Genomic DNA, 18,036 nt, shown 5'->3' with positions numbered 1-18,036 from the left:
GATCCCCAGTGTGGGATGTGCAGGAGACAGCCAATCAATGATGCTCATTGATCATTGATTTTTCTCTCCCTCTCCCCCTTTCTCCCTCTCTTCCTCTCCCTTTCTCTCTGAAATCAATAAAAATATATATTTTAAAATGGTAACACAAAACTCATTGAACTTACGGCATCTGTAGGAGGGAGAACAATAAATAGATGATTATACTCATATATATTTGAGGGCAGAGCTGCCTACTTAGAAGCTGGACTTTTTAGCTGACTGATGTGGTCACCAGACATTATTCCAGAATATTTTCCAGAAGAACATAGTAACTCTAAATCTCACTTCCTCTACTAACACCACCAGGACCACACCCCACTGCCATTCGCTGCCACCACCGGCTTCGACAAAGGAGAAAGTCAGCCCTAGTTGGTTTGGTTCAGTGGGCTGCAGACTGAAAGGTCCTGGGTTCGATTCTGGTCAAGGGCACATGCCTGGATTATGGGCTTGATCCCCAGTAGGGGGTGTGCAGGAGGCAGCCAATCAATGATCCTCTTTCATAACTGATGTTTCTATATCTATCTTCTTCTCCCTTCCCCTCTGAAATCAATAAAAATATATATTAAAAGATTAAAAAATGAAAAATAAATAAATAAGGAGAAAGACCAGTAATTCTGAATTATTTGGTAGGAATGTATCCTTCCAGGTTGCTTGTTCTGACGGGATTTGCAAGGCCCTAACGTACTCATATCAGAATGGGATTCGTTCCCACCGAGAATTTTTCTGCTCACCTACATGTAAATGTCAGAGGATAAGTTGCACAATTTGAATATAGCTCATTCACTAAGTACTTCTTAAGCACCTACTGGGTGTCAAGCACTGTTCTAGGCATTGGGGATATTCCTTTCAAGGAGTCAGACAGGGGCCCTACTGGGGAGAAAACAATAAGCAAATAAGAGAAGGTAAGAGTCTTCAAAGAACGGGAAACCAGATGATGGACAGAGAGTGAAGGGGAAAGGTTTCAGAGCCGCTCTGTGCAGGCAGCCTCAGAGACAGCTCCACAGAGCACAGAACAGTGGCAGAGGCAGGCGGAGGGCCCTGCAGGCCTGTGGACCCCAAAGCAAAGGAGGGGAAGGAAGAGGCATGGCATCTCATAGAGAGTAGGGCAGTGAAGGACCCAATGGCTGGAGCAGGGTGGGGCGGGGAGGTGTTAGAGTGTATTTCATGCAGGAGTGGGCCTGCTGGCTAGAGGGGAGCTGCTGCTGCTGTCCTGGTTCTTCGCTGACTTTGATAAAAGCATGGGATCCAGCCAGGTGGCTGCATCCCACCAAGTGACCACAAAGCTCCTCTTATTTTCGGAATTTCACTAACTATTGCCAATAGGGGTAAAAGGGATTCCCTGAAAGTGACCTCCCAGGGGGCTTTGATCATAAATTCCTAGCTGGGCCATTGGGGTGGGAAGCCACTCCCCAGGCACTTTGCCTTAGGCAAGCCCTGCCCATTGACTCTGTGCATTTAGGTTAACACACCTTTGGCATAATCCCTGCCACCCTCAGGAGAGCACATCATCTATTCACTATTCCCTAACTCAGTCCCCCTGGCTTTTCCCACCTCTGTGTCCTCTTTTCTTTTTTCCCCGCCTTCATTCCAAACACTTAAAGGAAATGTATTCTAAGCATTTGCCATCAGCTCCCTCTGTATGTGGTCAGTTTGGCTCAAATAAACTAATAAAAATTCTCTGCAGGTTTGCACGTTTCTTACGTAGAGACTGTTACAGGGAAATAGTGTCTGTCTATCTTTCTATTCATTAAAACCCCATTATTAAATTGTAAAACGTTTGAGATGATCACCTTGGCAAAGCTGCTATCCGTGCTTGAAGTGAAATAAACGGAAGGAAACAAGAAAGCAGTGAAACCTACAGGGAATGTTATCCATAATCTTTTCCCAGGTCCTGAGCCACTGAGCTCACGGTACTTTCCTTTAAGCCAGTGGTCGGCAAACTGCGGCTCGTGAGCCACATGCTGCTCTCTGGCCCCTTGAGTGTGGCTCTTCCACAAAATACCATGGCCTGGGTGGGTCTATTTTGAAGAAGTGGCATTAGAAGAAGTTTAAGTTTAAAAAATGTGGCTCTCAAAAGAAATTTCAATCGTTGTACTGTTGCTATTTGGGTCTGTTGACTAATTAAAGTTTGCCAACCACTGCTTTAAGATGACCCAGCTTCCCAGCCAGAGAATGTGGTGTAGACAGAACAACGCCGCCGGTCTGAAATATGCCATCTCCATGGCGCAGGGCCTTGGGGATGGGTGCTTGGGGACACCCCGCTGGGAACATTCCCACTCCCGCAGGACAGCCTCACACAGAAAACCGGGACCCTTCTGCAGGTGGCGGTGTGGGCTGAACGGACACTCTTCCAGGACTAAGGCCCAGACACTTCTACACGAAGCAGATGCCCTCCATCTGAGAATGCACCGCTGACCCAGCCTTCGCTCTGAGAGACCCGGGACCTCCCGGTGAGGATGCGGCAGCGGGTCCACTGGACCCGGAGAGTCAGTGCAGGAGGCTGACCACTGTCCCCAATCAGAGCCGCTCCAGCTGATGGGACAGAGGTCAAGGCCATGACCTGCTGTCTCTCTCGGGTGGGATCCTATCACCTCCTCCTGCTCTGCTCTTGGAAAAGTTCGTTTCCAGAGCTGAAGATGGTAACTTCTCCGTTCACCACCCCTTCTATCCCAGGTCACGCCTGTCTGACAGAGCTGTCCTCCCAAAGCCTCGCGCCAAATGTGTGCTTAGGAAAAGGACAGCGGCAGCGCCAGGTCTAAGGACAGCGCGGTCACTGCCCAAGCACACACGCATGTTCATGTTCTAAGACGGGCTACAAAACCAGTCTTATATTTCACTCACGGAACCCACCGCTTTAGAGAAAAGGGAGTTAGGCCACCTGAGGGCAGACGCCTCATTTTTTCAGTCAGTGAGTTTTTCTCTGACCGGTTTAGTCATTTTGAACCATAACCCTGGGACCACAGGAAGCAAAAGAAAGGATGGAGAATCCAGCTCAGATTTCCCTCCCTCTGCCCTGGGGATGAGCAGGCCAGGACAGAGGGAAGAGATAACTGCAGTCACTGTCTCTGAGGTTGGAGAGCGGCCTTCCCTCTTAGCTAGGGACTGGGAAGTAGTAAGTGACTTCATGCCCAGAGTCTCCTGTGGGCGGAGCCACATAGCTGTTTATTTTGGAAATACTAGAACAGTAACTGCTTTTGCCAGGAACATTCCTTGGAAGATTAGTGAGGACTGGAGAATGCTAAACATTAAATAAAGCTTTTCTTTATAAAGCACTTAATTATTTATATAGGGCTAACTCTCTGCTCCCTGGGTGGGTAATAACGTGTGAAATGACCTAAGCTTTTTGCAAAGAAAACATAACATAAGTCAAGAGATATTATCACATGCCAGTAAGTCTGTGTCCCTTCACTTAGAGAAAGAACCCCTGGGGAGGGGGAGCTAAAGAGGTTGGTTATTCACCGATACAAACAGAAGTTCAATTTGTTAAAAGAATGGCCTGAACAGAGATGGCTTCTGTATAGATAAGTAGCTCCGAGAAATAAAGTGCGTAAGGCCCCACAAGAGCTGAGAAGCTGTTTCATTCCTCCTGACTCTCAACCCCAAATGAAGGGTCCAACTTCACTAACATCTACATTCCATGCAAGATTTCTTTCCGCCAACAGCCCTTAGTTAATCCCAGATCTATTCTGAACTTGCTACACGAAGTGGAACGATCCTTTTCATGGCAATAATAGCACACGCAGTGCTCCTTTTAGTCCTACACCTGGAAATAGAATCTCTTCCAAAAGGTCTAATTACTGAAATAAAAAAATAAGCCACCAAAATGTTACATGCTGGAAACTCATCAGATGAAAGATGGTAAATGTCTAAGTATTTTAAAAATGAACAAAAACTAATTTCAAGGCAAGCAAATAGCTTGCACAGCAGTATCCCCAGGATGGCTGACCCCCACGGGCTGCACCAGACCTTGACTCAATGTGGCCCAGCAGCACCCGCCAGGGGTGGGCAGCGCGGGTGGCTGTCAGCACGTGCAGCCCGCCCAGACCAGTCTAGCCTTCCCGCATTCAGCAGGGCCTTTCCTCACAAAGAATGTGTTCTGCAAACTGCTAGTTGTTATTCATTATTATATTCGCTGTGATCTGAGTACCTACTGTGAGCATTACCTGCCTTTACATCCTCAGAATGTTTTAAAGTTAAATACTATTACTATTCCCATTTTACAGATGAGAAAACTGATCTGCACGAAAGGGAAGTTCGATGATCTCGCCCCAGTTCTCTGGTGAACACCTGGTGGGACCAGGCTAAGGGGACCTTAGAACAGCAGTGGACCTTAGAGTGACGGCCCGAGAACCACCTTTGTCACCTGGTTATGCTTCATTTGGCACACACATCATTTTTCAATTTTAGAATTAAATTGTTCAAATGGGAAGGTTTTAGATATAAATCCTCATTCCCTTTCTCTGGAAGATGAAGCCACGATGACTGTAAATTCTTGTGTGCTGAGAGCTGGGGCCCACAGCTGCGCCTCAGAGGCTTGTCAAGGTCCTGGCAGGACCTGCTTCACGAGTTCACATTCCTCCCCAGGCCTGAGGCCCTGGGATGTGTGCCCACTTAACCCCAGATGCGCCTCTGGACCAATCTGGCTGTCCCTTCCATTCCTACCTGCCTCAGGGGGCGGGCCCAGCTGGAGCTTCATAAATAAGAGCTATCCCAGATATGAAACCACTGCTTCTAGTAGTTTTCTATTGATTAGGTGTGATGCTTTCAATCATAGAATCATGCAATTAACAGAGAACTGGAACTATGTAGGTTAGTCTGAAAAAATCATTGCACTGAGAAAAAAGAAGCCATCATAGTGAATGTCCAATGAATTGCCACCACGACTTTTGTGGCCCCATCCCCTGCTAGCATCTGCACTCAATTAGGGGTGTCTCCTTCCCTGATACTGGATCCTATCTTCTCCCTCCTACACAAGTTGGTTCTTGCAATCTTAACTTCTTTTTCATCAGTTTTTCCTCCACTGAGTTACAGTGGAACCTCGTTTCTTGAACTTAATTCATTCCAGGAGGCTGTTCGAAAAGCGATTTGTTCAAAAACTGAATCATTTTCCTCCCATCCTATATAATAGGAGGAATATGCTAATTATCCATTATACTGTGAGGCGTGATGACTGATCACATAAGGACCGGATCATGGATCTGCAGGAGACTGGGGCAGCGGTGGAGAGCTACAGGAGGGGGAAGGGCAGCGAGCAAGTGCGAGGCAGAGAGATACAGGAGGAGGCAGGACAGTAAGCTATGGGGGGATGTTATAAGATATATTAATTTATGAATGATGGACATTTTTTAAATTGTTTGTTTGCTAGATTTTGCTATTTTATTTCTTTTCCTACACTGCAACTTTCAGGTGTACAGATTTAAACAATCCTTATAAAGTCTATTGGAAAATCCATGCCAAAGTTTGTGTGATGCAGGTATGTACATAAGTAAGCATCACTCCCCACTGTTTCCTTAAAGGGACAGGCTCAGGAAAGGCACGTCAGCAATGCACATGGATTCGCTGTCCTTGCAGCGCCGCCTCACCATCGGGGCTGGGGCCTCACCTGGATGTTCAGTTGCTTGTCGTGCAGGGCTCGCTGGAGCTCCAGGAGACTCCCCTTGAGGGTTCTCAGCTTCACTGCCAGCTGCTCTGCCTCGTCCTTCGTGTGGGCCTTGCCCTCCAGCAGCAGGTTGTCATTGTGGACGGACAGCTCCGACAAGGCCACCACCTTCTGCTCTATTTCCACCAGCATGTTCTGGGAGGACAGAAAGAGGGTGGAATTCACACACCATGCCGGCCTCTACAAAGACCGTTTCTCACAGTGAAACGCAACACTTCCTTATGTCTTTCATCCAGAGAATACGTCTTCAGAGTTTTCCCCTTAGTTTTCCTACAGCCTTGAATAGTAGATTTTTAAAAATAGCTTGAGCTTCTAAGTTTTTCTCTTAAGATTAGATATTATAGGATATATTGGGGGGAGGGGGACAAAGTCCACTTTAGATAGGCAACAGATGAGGAGAAAAGACCATTTTTATAGAAGGGACTCATGGAAGCAAAGTGCCCAGAGCCCCAAACATCATAATGTGCCAAGTCTGTGCAATAGCCCCCATTATAATTATACAACTGGCTCAATACTAGATTTAAGTTGACTAAGGAAGTGTTATCTATTTGTGTGATTCCATATGCTTCTAGATTCTAAAAATTTTGTCAAAAGATGATTTTAGTGCTTTGTAAAAAGTCCTGTAATATTTTATTAGAATTATGGACTTTATGATAGAAATAGAGGTATCCGAAGGGAGTGGCGGGAGAACATATTTCGAAGTGCATGTTAGCAATTTCAAATCCTAAAAGGAAATGCTAGAATAGATGTCTATAGAAAGCACTGGCATGTAGCTCTCTATTGTTTAGCATCAAAGCAGAGAAGAATGATGCCTTCAATACACATAGGTAAATTGCCCAAGGAACTAAAAAGTTCAAATGATAATAGTCAATACTACAATAAATCTCAATCATAAAAGGAATGGCCAAAATGGAATACTACCTAGTTTTTTAAAAAAGATGATGCCCACCAATGAATGGTTTTTGTGTATTTCCTCTGATCCCAAATGGGATAAGTATGAAGTCATGCTTACCGATATTTAACCCTGCAGATTAGGTAGGATTTTCTAGAAACTTGCTAGTTATAGTTAAATGAAAGAGCCTTTAAGATGTACATCATCAATGTGTGCAGTACATACAATGTGTGGATAATCTTTGAAATTCAATGATTGGCACAGGGAGTTCGTTATCTAATCTCTGTACTTACATGTGTGCTTGAAATTTTTCATAACATAGGGGTAGACAATCTATAATAATGAAAGTGTAATATGCTAATTAGACCAGAGAGCCAAATAACCTTCCTGACATCTTTCTGGGGCTGTAAAGGCCGAGGCACGATCTTTGTAGATTGGGCCTCTAATAATAATATAATGGAAACCTTAATGTCATTGCCTCTACCTTAATTCCTAGGGACCTCACATCAGAAAAAGGTATTCTCTGATCCAAAAGACAACTCACTGTCTATAGTCTGTTGCCTAAAACTGACAGTTTGTCAAAGTTTGCAAAAATGATATATCAGAACTAGAACAAAAATTGCAACAGAGCACTAGGGATATCTCCTGCTGTATTCATCCGCAGTCTGATGCACTGACACCAATTCTTCTCACTGCCTCTGAGTGTCTTATTAGCACCCAGCACAGCACAGGAATTGGTATCTATGATTTAAAAAAAAAAAAAAAAATTCCTTTAGGAAGTTGAAGATTTTCTAAAATTGGGAACTTACTGGTAAAATTTTTCAAAAGACTGAGTTGAAGTCTGGATTTCAATTCAAGCTTTAACTAGTATAAGGTATTTGTTTTCCCACTCTCTAAATATATGAAGTATATGGCTTGAAAAAAAAATAATATATCCATATCAAGCCTTTTTACCATTATGTTTTCACATTTTAAAATGTGCTTTGTGATGCTGACATGTTCCTTCAAGATCACTTCCGTACCTGGCAGTCCACCAGCTGGGCCTCCATGTCCAGGGGCTCCTTGGAGGCGCCCAGCGCGGTGTCCAGTGTGGCCTTAGTGCTTAAGAGCCAGTGGTCCAGTTTGTCGACTTCAGAGCGGTACCTCTGCAGGGCCTGTTCCTGTCTCTGTTCCTCCAGCTGGTCATTTAACTTCTCCTAACGAAGGAAGCGGAATGTCACAGAGCGCCCTCAGGTAAGATCCTTAGGACGCAACACAAGAGCAATGGTCCTCAGCTCTGGTTGCACACCAGAATCAACTGTGAAACTTCAAAAGCAAGGCAAAACACACACACACACAAAAACTCTCCTTGGGCCACATACCAGAGCAATACATCAGAATTTCTGAAGATGAGTCTCAAGATTCATATTTTCAAAGAGCTTTCCCTTTGATCCTAATGTGCACCTAGAGTTTAAGCATTTTTACATTCTACAGGACCAGGCAGATAATATGAATGATGAAAACTGATCAAGGATTAGAACAAAACAATGGCAAAGATGGTGGGTTGGAAATAGGTACATGACCCCAATGTGGGGAAACTGTAGGGAGTGGTGAGGACTGTGACAAACTGAAGAGCATATGGTCCACCCGGAAAGAAAACATCATGAGTTTCAGGCAATTGATTCCCTGCAAGAAGAGGTGGCCCATGTTACTAGTTTCTTGAATGAAAGAAAAAATTCTTGTTGTTGTTGTTAGATCTCTGTTGTTTTATTTTCAATGAGGCAAATAATTCATATTAAAAACAAAACAACAAAAAAAAAACACCAAGCCAATCACTTAATTTTAATTTTGAAACTCCACAAATGTTTCATCAAATGATTGGGGACAATATTACTACATTAAAAAGTTAATTCTTAAAATAAAATATTCTAAATACCTTATTTTAAAATTACTTTATAAATAACTTATTATTTTTAAATTATGTGAAAAATAGTTTAACATAAACTTTAAATAAAGCAGACACATTGATTTTAAATTTATTCCAAATAAGAAGTACATGAAAATATGAACTGACTAATGTTATAACAGGTAAAACTAGAAGGATCCTACACACCCAACAATAGGACCATGTTTAATTAAATTATAGTACAATCATCAGCCAAATAAAATAATATTAAGTTCACATAATAAGAAATATATTGAGAACTGATTATATCCCAGAAGTACAAGGAGACAGATTCTCTAAAGGATTTTGTGGAATCTCAGGTCTAATGTCCTATATATTTAGGGCCAGAAATGATAAGAGAGAATAAAGCAAAAATAAACTTTCATGAATCAGTGTGCTTGAATCGGCTAAGTCTGACTAAGGTTTTATTCTTCGCAGCATTAGTAATATTCATAATATGCTCTTATTTTAACACTAGAGGCCCGGTGCACAAAATTAGTGCACAGGTAAGGTCCCTAGGCCTAGCCAGCAATCAGGGTGATCTGTGGGGTGACTAGTGGGGCAAGCAGGGGGGACTCCTGCTGGCACCCGCCTTGGCCCACCTGGGATCTATGGGATGGGGGCAGCTTCTGCCTTGAGCATCTGCCCCCTGGAGGTCAGTGCGCATCATAGCAACTGGTCATTCTGCCGGTCATTCTGCTGGTCGATTTGCATATTAGGCTTTTATTATATAGGATAGCACCACTGTGCAAATTTTCCACAATTATTCTTCATGAGGCCCATGTCTACCAACTATTTGCTTTCTACATTATCAACTTTTCATGCTGAAATGAGGTAGAAAAGGATGAGAAGATGCATTTCTGGCTACACACATCATGCCCAGCCCCTGTAGCTCAGTGGTTGAGCATTGGCCTATGAACCAGGAGATCATGGTTTTATTCCCAGTCAGGGTTACAGCCAGATTCCCAGTAGGGGACATTCAGGAGTTAGCTGATCAGTGATTCATTCTCATCATTGATGTTTCTCTCTCTCTCTCTCTCTCTCTCTCTCTCTCTCTCTCTCTCTCTCTCTCCCTCCCTCCCTCCCTCCCTCCCTCCCTCCTTCCCTCCCTCCCTCTCTCTCTCTCTCCCTCCCTCCCTTCCTCCCTCCCTCTTCTGTCCTATCTGAAATAAAGAAATATATTTTTTCAAAAAAGAAAACCTGTCTGTCACAAAATATCCCAAACACTTGTCAGCACAACTCTAAGGGACATGGACATGCGGGGCTTCCGTTATGTTACCTCCAAAAGCTGTCGTTTCCCTGACGCTTTCATCTTGATGGTGGACATGCGCTCCTCCAAGACGGTGAGCGTGGACTGCAAGGCCAGCTGCTCCGCGGGGTCAGACTCCGGGGACTTGTTCACCAGCGCCTCCGCGAGGGAAGCCTGCAGCTCGCTGATTTCCTCTTGGAGCATGAGGATCTCATCCATCAGAGCCTGTGGGAAAGTCAGGAATCACACTCAAGTCACATTTCTGGGGGCTGAGAACTCCTGTCAGCAGCTCAGTCTCCCACCAGTTGAGATGAGTGGATATATTTCACTCAAAGCCATTTAACCAACAAATAGGGGGCCTACTAACACAAGTTTCAACATGAAAGTCTCAGACAACTACCTGTCAGAAAATGTCTGATTTCAAAACCATGTGTGCCATTAAATTAAATGAATTTGAACAAGTTCATGAATCTTTCTGGTTTTCAATAGGCTCATCTATAACCTGAAGGGGCTGGGCATGCTCAGTGTGTCTCTCTTTCCCTCTCTCTTCCACTGTCTCTAAAAATCAGTGGACAAATATCCTCAGGTGAAGATTAACAACAACAACAAAAAGTTAGGCCTTTTGGTGTCCTATTTAAGCAATCTTTGCCTACCTCAAGGTCATGAACATATTCTCACTTGTTATCTTCTAGAACAGTGTTTCCCAAACTTTTGACATATGTATACCCCTTCTATAATTTTCGTAACGCTGAGTACCCCTCAGACTCATGAGAACGTAGAACTAGGCGCAGCTAAGCACGGTGCAACGCATACCTCCACCAAACTCTTCCTGTACCCCTGGGGGTACGCGTACCACACCATGGAAAACACTGTTCTATAACAGTGTTTTTCAACCTTTTTGGGGCAAAGGCACACTTGTTTCATGAAAAAAATCACGAGGCACACCACCATTAGAAAATGTTAAAAAATTTAACTCTGTGCCTATATTGACTATATATAAAGTAATTCTCTTGAATAGGAATCAAATAAACACAAAGAAAGTATTTTATAATTACTTTATTATGAAATATTAAGTAAACAAAATAGTGAAAAATTATAAAATTCTTGTCTGCACCTACGGCACACCAGGCAACATCTTGCGGCACACTAGTGTGCCGCGGAACAGCGGTTGAAAAACGCTGTTCTATAAGAATGCTATTCAAAGTGTGGTCGAAAAAGTGGCATTAGTCTAAAAATGTTTGTCGCCAGTTCATGACTGGGTGACAATATCATGGGTAAATGTTAGAAAACTTTATAGCAACCTGACATTGACCTGATATCCAAGCAGTATTTTATTATTTTATTTTATTTTATTTTATTTTATTTTATTTTATTTTATTTTAGGAAGATAATGGTCTGTGGTGGGTTAGAAAGTTTAAATAATTTTTTAAAGGTTATTTACTACAGATAGTTTGAGAAGCACTGTTTGAAAACGTTTTTTTTCCTCTTCACATTTAGATGTACAATCCACCTGAACTTAATTTTTGTGTCCAATGTAGGTAGGGGATCAACATATTTTTTTATCTGGGTAGCCAACTGACCCTGCATTATTTATTAAAAATGATTTTTTACTCAGTGCTTTGCAGTGTAATTTTTGACATAAGCCAAGTTTCTATGTAGATGTGAGTATGCTTCTGGTTTCCAGTTCTGTTCCATGGACCCTTTGGCTGGCTGGCTGTGCCAATACCATACTCCCATAAACACCATAGCTCTATAAGTCTCACTCTAAAGGATACATCCTTCAACTTTACTCATCTTCTTCAAGGTTGCATTGGCTATTCTCGACCCTTTCAAGTTTTAATATACATTTTTTCATACATTTGCCATATATTTTAGAATTAGCTTGTCAGTCTCCACCAAAGAACTTTCTGGGATATTATAATGGGATTGTAATGAATTACAGACTGATCTTGCTTCCTATACATTCAAAATGCTTTTTGGCCTGGCCGGAGTGGTTTACTGGTTGAGCGAAGACCTATGATCCAGGAGGTCACGGTTGGATTCCAAGCCAGGGCACATACCCGGATTTCAGGCTCGATCCCCAATGCAGGAGCAACCGATCTAATCAATGATTCTCTCTTATCACTGATGTTTTTCTCTCTCTCTCTCTCTCCCTCTCCCTTCCTCTCTGAAATCAATAAAAATATATTAAAAAAATTTTGTCCAGTAAATTATTTCATACTACCTAATAATAACTTCTTGGTATTTGATTGCCAAAAGTATAACATTTGCATTATTTAGTCTGTTTAATCTATAGGCATCTCCATAACTAGTTGGACGGCATTGTCTTTCTCTGCATTGATCTTCTGTATGAGCAAGAATAGCACCCTCACTATTTCACATCTGTGGCTTTCCTCACAAGTTCATTTATAGTGCCTTCTACCCACTCCTGTTGCCATTCCAAATTTTCAAAATCTGCATCTCCCCAAAGACCTGCAGGAGGTTTCTCTTAGCTACTTCCTACGGCTGTAGCCCACAGTCACTTTTTTTTAAAAAATTTTATTTATAGTTCAATGTCTTGGTAATCCACTCTACCCTATAGTAGGTTATTTTGACCACAAATTAGTGAAAAAAATTCATCTATTTCAGCTGTGTACATAGTAGATGCTTAACAGATCTAGCTGAATTCATTCTTATTCTTGACAGAGAAAACATGTATCTGAATCATGAAACAAAAAAATAAAACAAAACAAAAAAGCTTCCCCATTTAATCTCAGTAGCTTTGACCAATCAAGTATAGAGTGAAGTCACTAGCTTCCGTTTCCAGCTCACACGGTTCTGAGGCAGCTCCCTGAATGCTCTGAAGAGTACATGTAATGAAAGAACTAGGAAGTGAGAGATTCTAGCAAGGTTGAGCTTCATCCTGTGAGGGTGAAGCCTCTCTTTCATGCTTCTGTTTACTCTCAAGGGAGAGCGGATATTTTTGGAAGACAGCTACAGTTTTTAACAGCCAAGCTTCCTGGGGTTTTCTCTATGGGTGATGAAATGTTTTTATAAATGCCACAGAACCCTACACTTTTAAATGGTTCATGCTATAGGATGTGAATTTCACTTCAGTTTTTTGTGAAAATGTCCAGCCAGCAGTCAAATAGGTCTTCACCCCCTAGCCCTGTCTTGGCTGGTGGCCAGCTGCTTCCCCAGGATGTCTGACTCAAAGCTAAGGAGAGGAAGATGAAAGGCAAGTCGTTGGGCTTCTGACTTGTGGTGAGAAGGGGGCGTGTGCATGACACTTTCGTGGTTTACAGACCCAGCTACCTTGCGCTTCTCTAAAATGACTCACTCTGGAGAGGATATGGCTTGGTTCAACACCAAACGTAAACATGAATTTCATTGTGACTTTCAGAACTATCTACAGCAGCATAGTTCATTTTCAACGTTGAGTGGCTGTATATTATCACCAAAACACCAAAACAAAATAACCTCAGAGCTCTGTCTACTACCCACCACTGGGCTTGGTGAGGCAGAGACCACACACTCCCACAAAGCGTTAGCTGCCTATGACATGGAGGTCCCATCACAGAGTGACAAGCCAGCGTATGAGCCCGTGAATGTCTAAAATGTAATCTACCAAACAATGTATAGAGGATAACAGGAAAGTCACAGCATTCCACCCAAATTCAGTAGATTTGGACAAAAGTTTAAAGGAATAAGGTAGGAATTTGGTTAGCTCTCAAAAGAAACATGAATGCTTCCGAGAGAGTATTGGGGGAAAAATAACAACTGAAGTGTTTGTATTAATTTCTAGGAACTATAAAAAGCATACTGGACTTTCTCACTCACATTCAACTGGAATTTAGAAACAGTGATTCTACAGTAGTGATTGGAAATTTTTAAAAAATTTATTTTGTTGATTTTAGAGTGAGAGGAAAGGAAAGAGAAAGATATAGAAATTTCAATGATGAGAGAATCATTGGTCAACTGCCTCCTGCACACCCTCTGCAGGGGATCGAGCCAGAACCCCAATATGGTACCCTGACTGGGAATCAAACAGTGACCTCCTGATTCATAGGTTGGTGCTCAACCACTGAACCACATTGGCTGGGCAGTGCTTGGAATTTTTTAAGTACCATTCCAGAAGGTAAAAACCAATTTAGATGCTGTGATACCATGAGCTTTCATGTGGGCAGCTCTGTCCCAGAATTTATAGAACTTAGATTCTGACAGCAAAAAGTAGGTCAAATGGAAAATGTCAGATTTGTAATTACGTAACACATTACAGATTATTTATACTTCTTCCCCTCTCATTAGAGCATTAACATAATTGTTAAGCTCAAATAGGCATTCATCACTGAATTAGCTACATCTCCTCACTGCCATGATTGTCAGCATTACCATGCTCACCTTAGAAAGAGACAGAAGTCACATGGTTGGTCCACATTACAAGAAAAGCCACATGCTCATTTCTAATTTACAATACTTAGCATAAATACACACTTTTGAGCTTTCTCCATTAAATGCCTTGAACAAAATAATAATTTGCTCTATGCTTAGCTTGTGTGTGTTTTCATAGGACTGCCTGGAGGTATGGAGGTGGTGGTGACTGGGAGCTAATTTGCATTTTCAATCAGCAACTCTATAATGTCACCAGGCAGATCACCAGGGCAAATCACCAGGATCCCATTTTCATGGAGTTCCTAAGTCCTGGGGGACCCAGGGAAGTTGTTTGTTTGTGTATTTTTATTTTTTTATTTTTTTGGGGGGTGAGGGGTCAGTCACATGGGACACAAGAATGGTGAGCCTTGAACAAAGGCAAAGAGGACCCAAAAAGGAGAGAGAGGTGAGCTGTGAGACCCTCTCCAGAAACATGGACTTCTGCTTATCTAAGCAAGTGACACTCAAGTTCACTCTATTCCAGCCTTCATATAATTTATTAGTGTTTCGTTTTGTTTTGTTTTTAATCAATAGCTTTCTGAGTTAGGCTGATATAATTGTCTCTATCTTGTAAAATGTTATAGCTTTGCCTAGTTTATATAACCTTTTCAAAAGGAATTCAGGTCGAGAACAAGCACCAAATTATAACTTAGAAGCCCTGATTTTTCAATTGTGTCTTTGCCCATTGAAGTCTGAGAGCCATTCTCTTAAGTGTAATGGGAGGTGCTGGGCGCACGGTTCAGTTTCTTAGAACAACAATCCCCAGAGAAGGTGGAAGGGCGTCTTATTCTTACAACGGTTTACAGCAAAATAAAGGAAATACAAGATGGAACAGACTATCAGATCTCAGAGGAAAGGTGAGGGGTGGGAAGGAAGGGGGATTGGAGAGGTGGGAAGAGATCAACCAAAGAACTTGTATGCATATATGGACACAAACAATAGGGTGGCGGAGGCCTGGGGAGGGGATGGCCTGGGCAGGCAATACGGGGTCAATGGGGAGAAAAAGAGGATATTGGTAATACTTTCAACAATAAAGATTTTTTTAAAGTAAAGGAACTACACTTCGTAAAATAAAAATAAGAAAGCAACATCAATGCATGTGGCTTCCTTTCATTAGATTCAAGGTGTGGATTTCTTTCTTTCCCTCTTAGACCCATCCCTGAGGCAGGAGTGAAAACCATCACCATGTGGCATCTTGTTTACTCAGTGAGAACTGACCCAGTAAAAAAAGTCAGTCTGCTCTCCCCACGCACGCTTGGCCGGTGACCAGCCACAGGAGTGCACTCATGAAATCAGGCAGGAAACTAAGTCACCGCTATTTTTACCTGATGCTCAGCCATCTGGCTCTCTGGACTCCTGCCCGGCTCCAGATTCTCACTGAGTTTCAGCTCGATGGCCTCCATCTTCGTGGAGATGGCCTGGAGGGTGTCCTGGTACCTCTGCTGGCGCTCCAGAGCTTCGTAGAGTGTGCGCTGCTTCTCGCTGATCTAGAGCAGAAAAGGGATATTACCAAACGCTCCCTCGCCCCTTATCTTCCAGATTAGGACACTGCTTTCCTCACCGCGCGCCCACTGTGGCCCAACAGAGGGTGGTCAGCATGTGCAAACTCTCTGTGTGGATTGCAAAAGGCAACCACGAAGGTCATGGGTGTCTGGTCCACATTCCAACGACTTACCACGTTCTTCAGAGTTTCCCAGGAGCGCTGCAGGTTGTCCAGCATCGCGGTCGCCGAGGGCTCCAGGCCTGGCTCATACAACCCCTGGGATGGCAAAGCGCTGGGCTGGATCCTTGCGGCATCTGTCTGCAACTTCTCAGCAGACAAGGCTCGGTAATAAGCAATATCCTGTGTGGGCAAAGCACAGTGCTGGAGTCAAGGGCAAGACAGAGCGGAGGCTCACATGCTCTGCATGCTGTCTGTCAGGGGAGGATTCTCACTTGTGCCAGGGGCTACAGACTACTTTTTATTATTATTATTGATTTCAGATAGGAAGGGAGATGGAGAGAGGGAGAGATGGAGAGAGAAAAATAAATGATTAGAGAAAATCATTGATTGGCTGCCTTCTACTGGGGATTGAGCCCACAACCTGGGCATGTGCCCTTGACTGGGATAGAACCCAAGACTCTTCAGTCTGTAGACCAACGCTCTATCCACTGAGCCAAATTGGCTAGAGTGGGGCTACAGACTATTAAAGTGAGCAAATTCTTGTGTAGAGGTCATATCAAAAAGCACATTATAGTTGCTTTTGAATTTCAGTTTATGTAAAAAAAAAAAATCAAAACAAATTTAGCAATAGAAGTTGCCAAAATTCACTCTTATTTTCTATTTGGTAAAATGGAAATACAAAGGATTGAAGATTAATGACTATAGCAAAACGAAAACCCTAAGTAATCTTTTCTGAACATTTTCTAAAATTCTGCTTAAAGTTCTGAATAATCTGCTTTAAGTAAAATTAAATCTCTAGAAAGCGATTTTTCAGGAATAACCAGATCTTCCATATTTGAGAGCTCATTCTTCATGGAAATTAATTTAAATATTTTCATTTTTAGAAAGGGAAAAAATAATGGGGAAGTTAAACTAGTGTAAGAAACAAATAATATTAAAAAAAAAAAGGTTTCCTTGTAATCAATTCCTGGAAAGTACACAAAAAAGTAATCAAAGTGAATGATAAAAAAGCCAGGCCCTTGACTTATTTTTATTCCTTGGGTTATAAGTCATAGAACATATTTTATTAATATTGACAATAGGATCTATTATATCAAGACATATAGGTCATGTGTTCCCAATTGTTTCTGTGGTTATTTATCTGTATATTAGTAGAAATTTGAATTTGTGAGTGATGTTTAGATTCTGGGTATTGCCATTATAAAGTTCACTCCTTTTACAGTTATATTAATGAAGAAAATTATGTTAATTTTAAATGCCTGAACCTTATGGATAATAACGTCTTGGTGAAATATAGTGAAGCAGGTCCCAGCTGCCTGAGAAACCAAGGTCATAGCAGGCAGGGGCTGGTGGTTGGGGTCAGCATGGAAGAGAAGCAGGTCCCGTAGTGGCGTGAATGCAGACGGCAGTCTGACCCCGGAGAAGTCAGGACCCCTGAGGTCCAGTTGGCGTTCTCCTCCTACACAGTCATATAACTGGGACCAGTCACTCCCACCTCATGCACCGTCCCTCCTCTGTGCAGCACCATCTGCTTCTGAGGACTCACTACAGTCCTAGCTGAGGGCCAGGGGACCTAACTACATTGTTATTGTTGCTCAGGCTCCAGATAAGTCTCTAACACTTCCTGACCACACTGGGACATGGAGACGGGTTCCTCTCCTTTGCTAATCCTGTCACCTCGTTGGCTGGTGACCTCGGTATTCTCGAGTTTTTGGGAAAGCTCTCATTCATTCATCCTCGTGCACCTCCAACCCACTTCAGTCCTCCACGCCCTTGAACATGACAGCCTGCCAGCACTGACTTGGTTCAGCCCACGTGCACCAGTGATGTCTAAAGTTACTTAGACCTTTATTTTGCCAACACCTTTGTTTCCTTCGTCCCTTTGACCTCTGCTTCACCCACTTGGAAATCCCCAACCAGAATTCAACATAATTTCACTTTACAGGATGCACGTATGCGTGTGCTCCCACACACACATATGTGTACAGACACTCAATGAAGGCACCCAAGAGATACTCCTAAAATTCCTAAATTTCCAAAAGTGTGTCTGGATTCAGACTCACCTTTATATTATTCTGGCCAGTTTTCTTGCTTAAGGCTCACCCTCCCAGAATCCCATACTCCTTTGCTTTCCAAGGCTCAGTCCTTTACTACCTCTCCTCTCTCCTGACTCTCTCCTCAGCACACAGGGTCAAATCTT

At 42.8% G+C, this 18,036-nt stretch overlaps 1 protein-coding gene across 4 annotated transcripts in view; it reads right to left on the bottom strand.

Annotated features, from left to right (window-relative positions):
- SYNE1 (spectrin repeat containing nuclear envelope protein 1) overlaps positions 1-18,036 on the bottom strand; it is a 373,726-nt gene that overhangs the window by 105,946 nt on the left and 249,744 nt on the right. For 2 of the 4 annotated variants that reach the window (XM_036414424.2, XM_036414425.2), the window contains 5 exons: positions 15,849-16,016; positions 15,499-15,660; positions 9,794-9,988; positions 7,613-7,786; positions 5,642-5,833 (listed from right to left, as the gene is read on the bottom strand). In XM_036414424.2, coding sequence (XP_036270317.1) covers positions 5,642-5,833; positions 7,613-7,786; positions 9,794-9,988; positions 15,499-15,660; positions 15,849-16,016 — 891 coding nt within the window. Of the gene's footprint in view, positions 1-5,641; positions 5,834-7,612; positions 7,787-9,793; positions 9,989-15,498; positions 15,661-15,848; positions 16,038-18,036 lie in introns of those variants that run through there. The other 2 variants (XM_045573412.1, XM_045573413.1) reach the window with 2 other exon arrangements.

This window comes from Pipistrellus kuhlii, unplaced genomic scaffold (genome assembly GCF_014108245.1).
Source record: "Pipistrellus kuhlii isolate mPipKuh1 unplaced genomic scaffold, mPipKuh1.p scaffold_m20_p_5, whole genome shotgun sequence".
Classification (NCBI taxonomy): domain Eukaryota; kingdom Metazoa; phylum Chordata; class Mammalia; order Chiroptera; family Vespertilionidae; genus Pipistrellus; species Pipistrellus kuhlii.
Note: the sequence above shows the minus strand (reverse complement) of the source record. Positions and strands in the feature narration are given on the sequence as shown.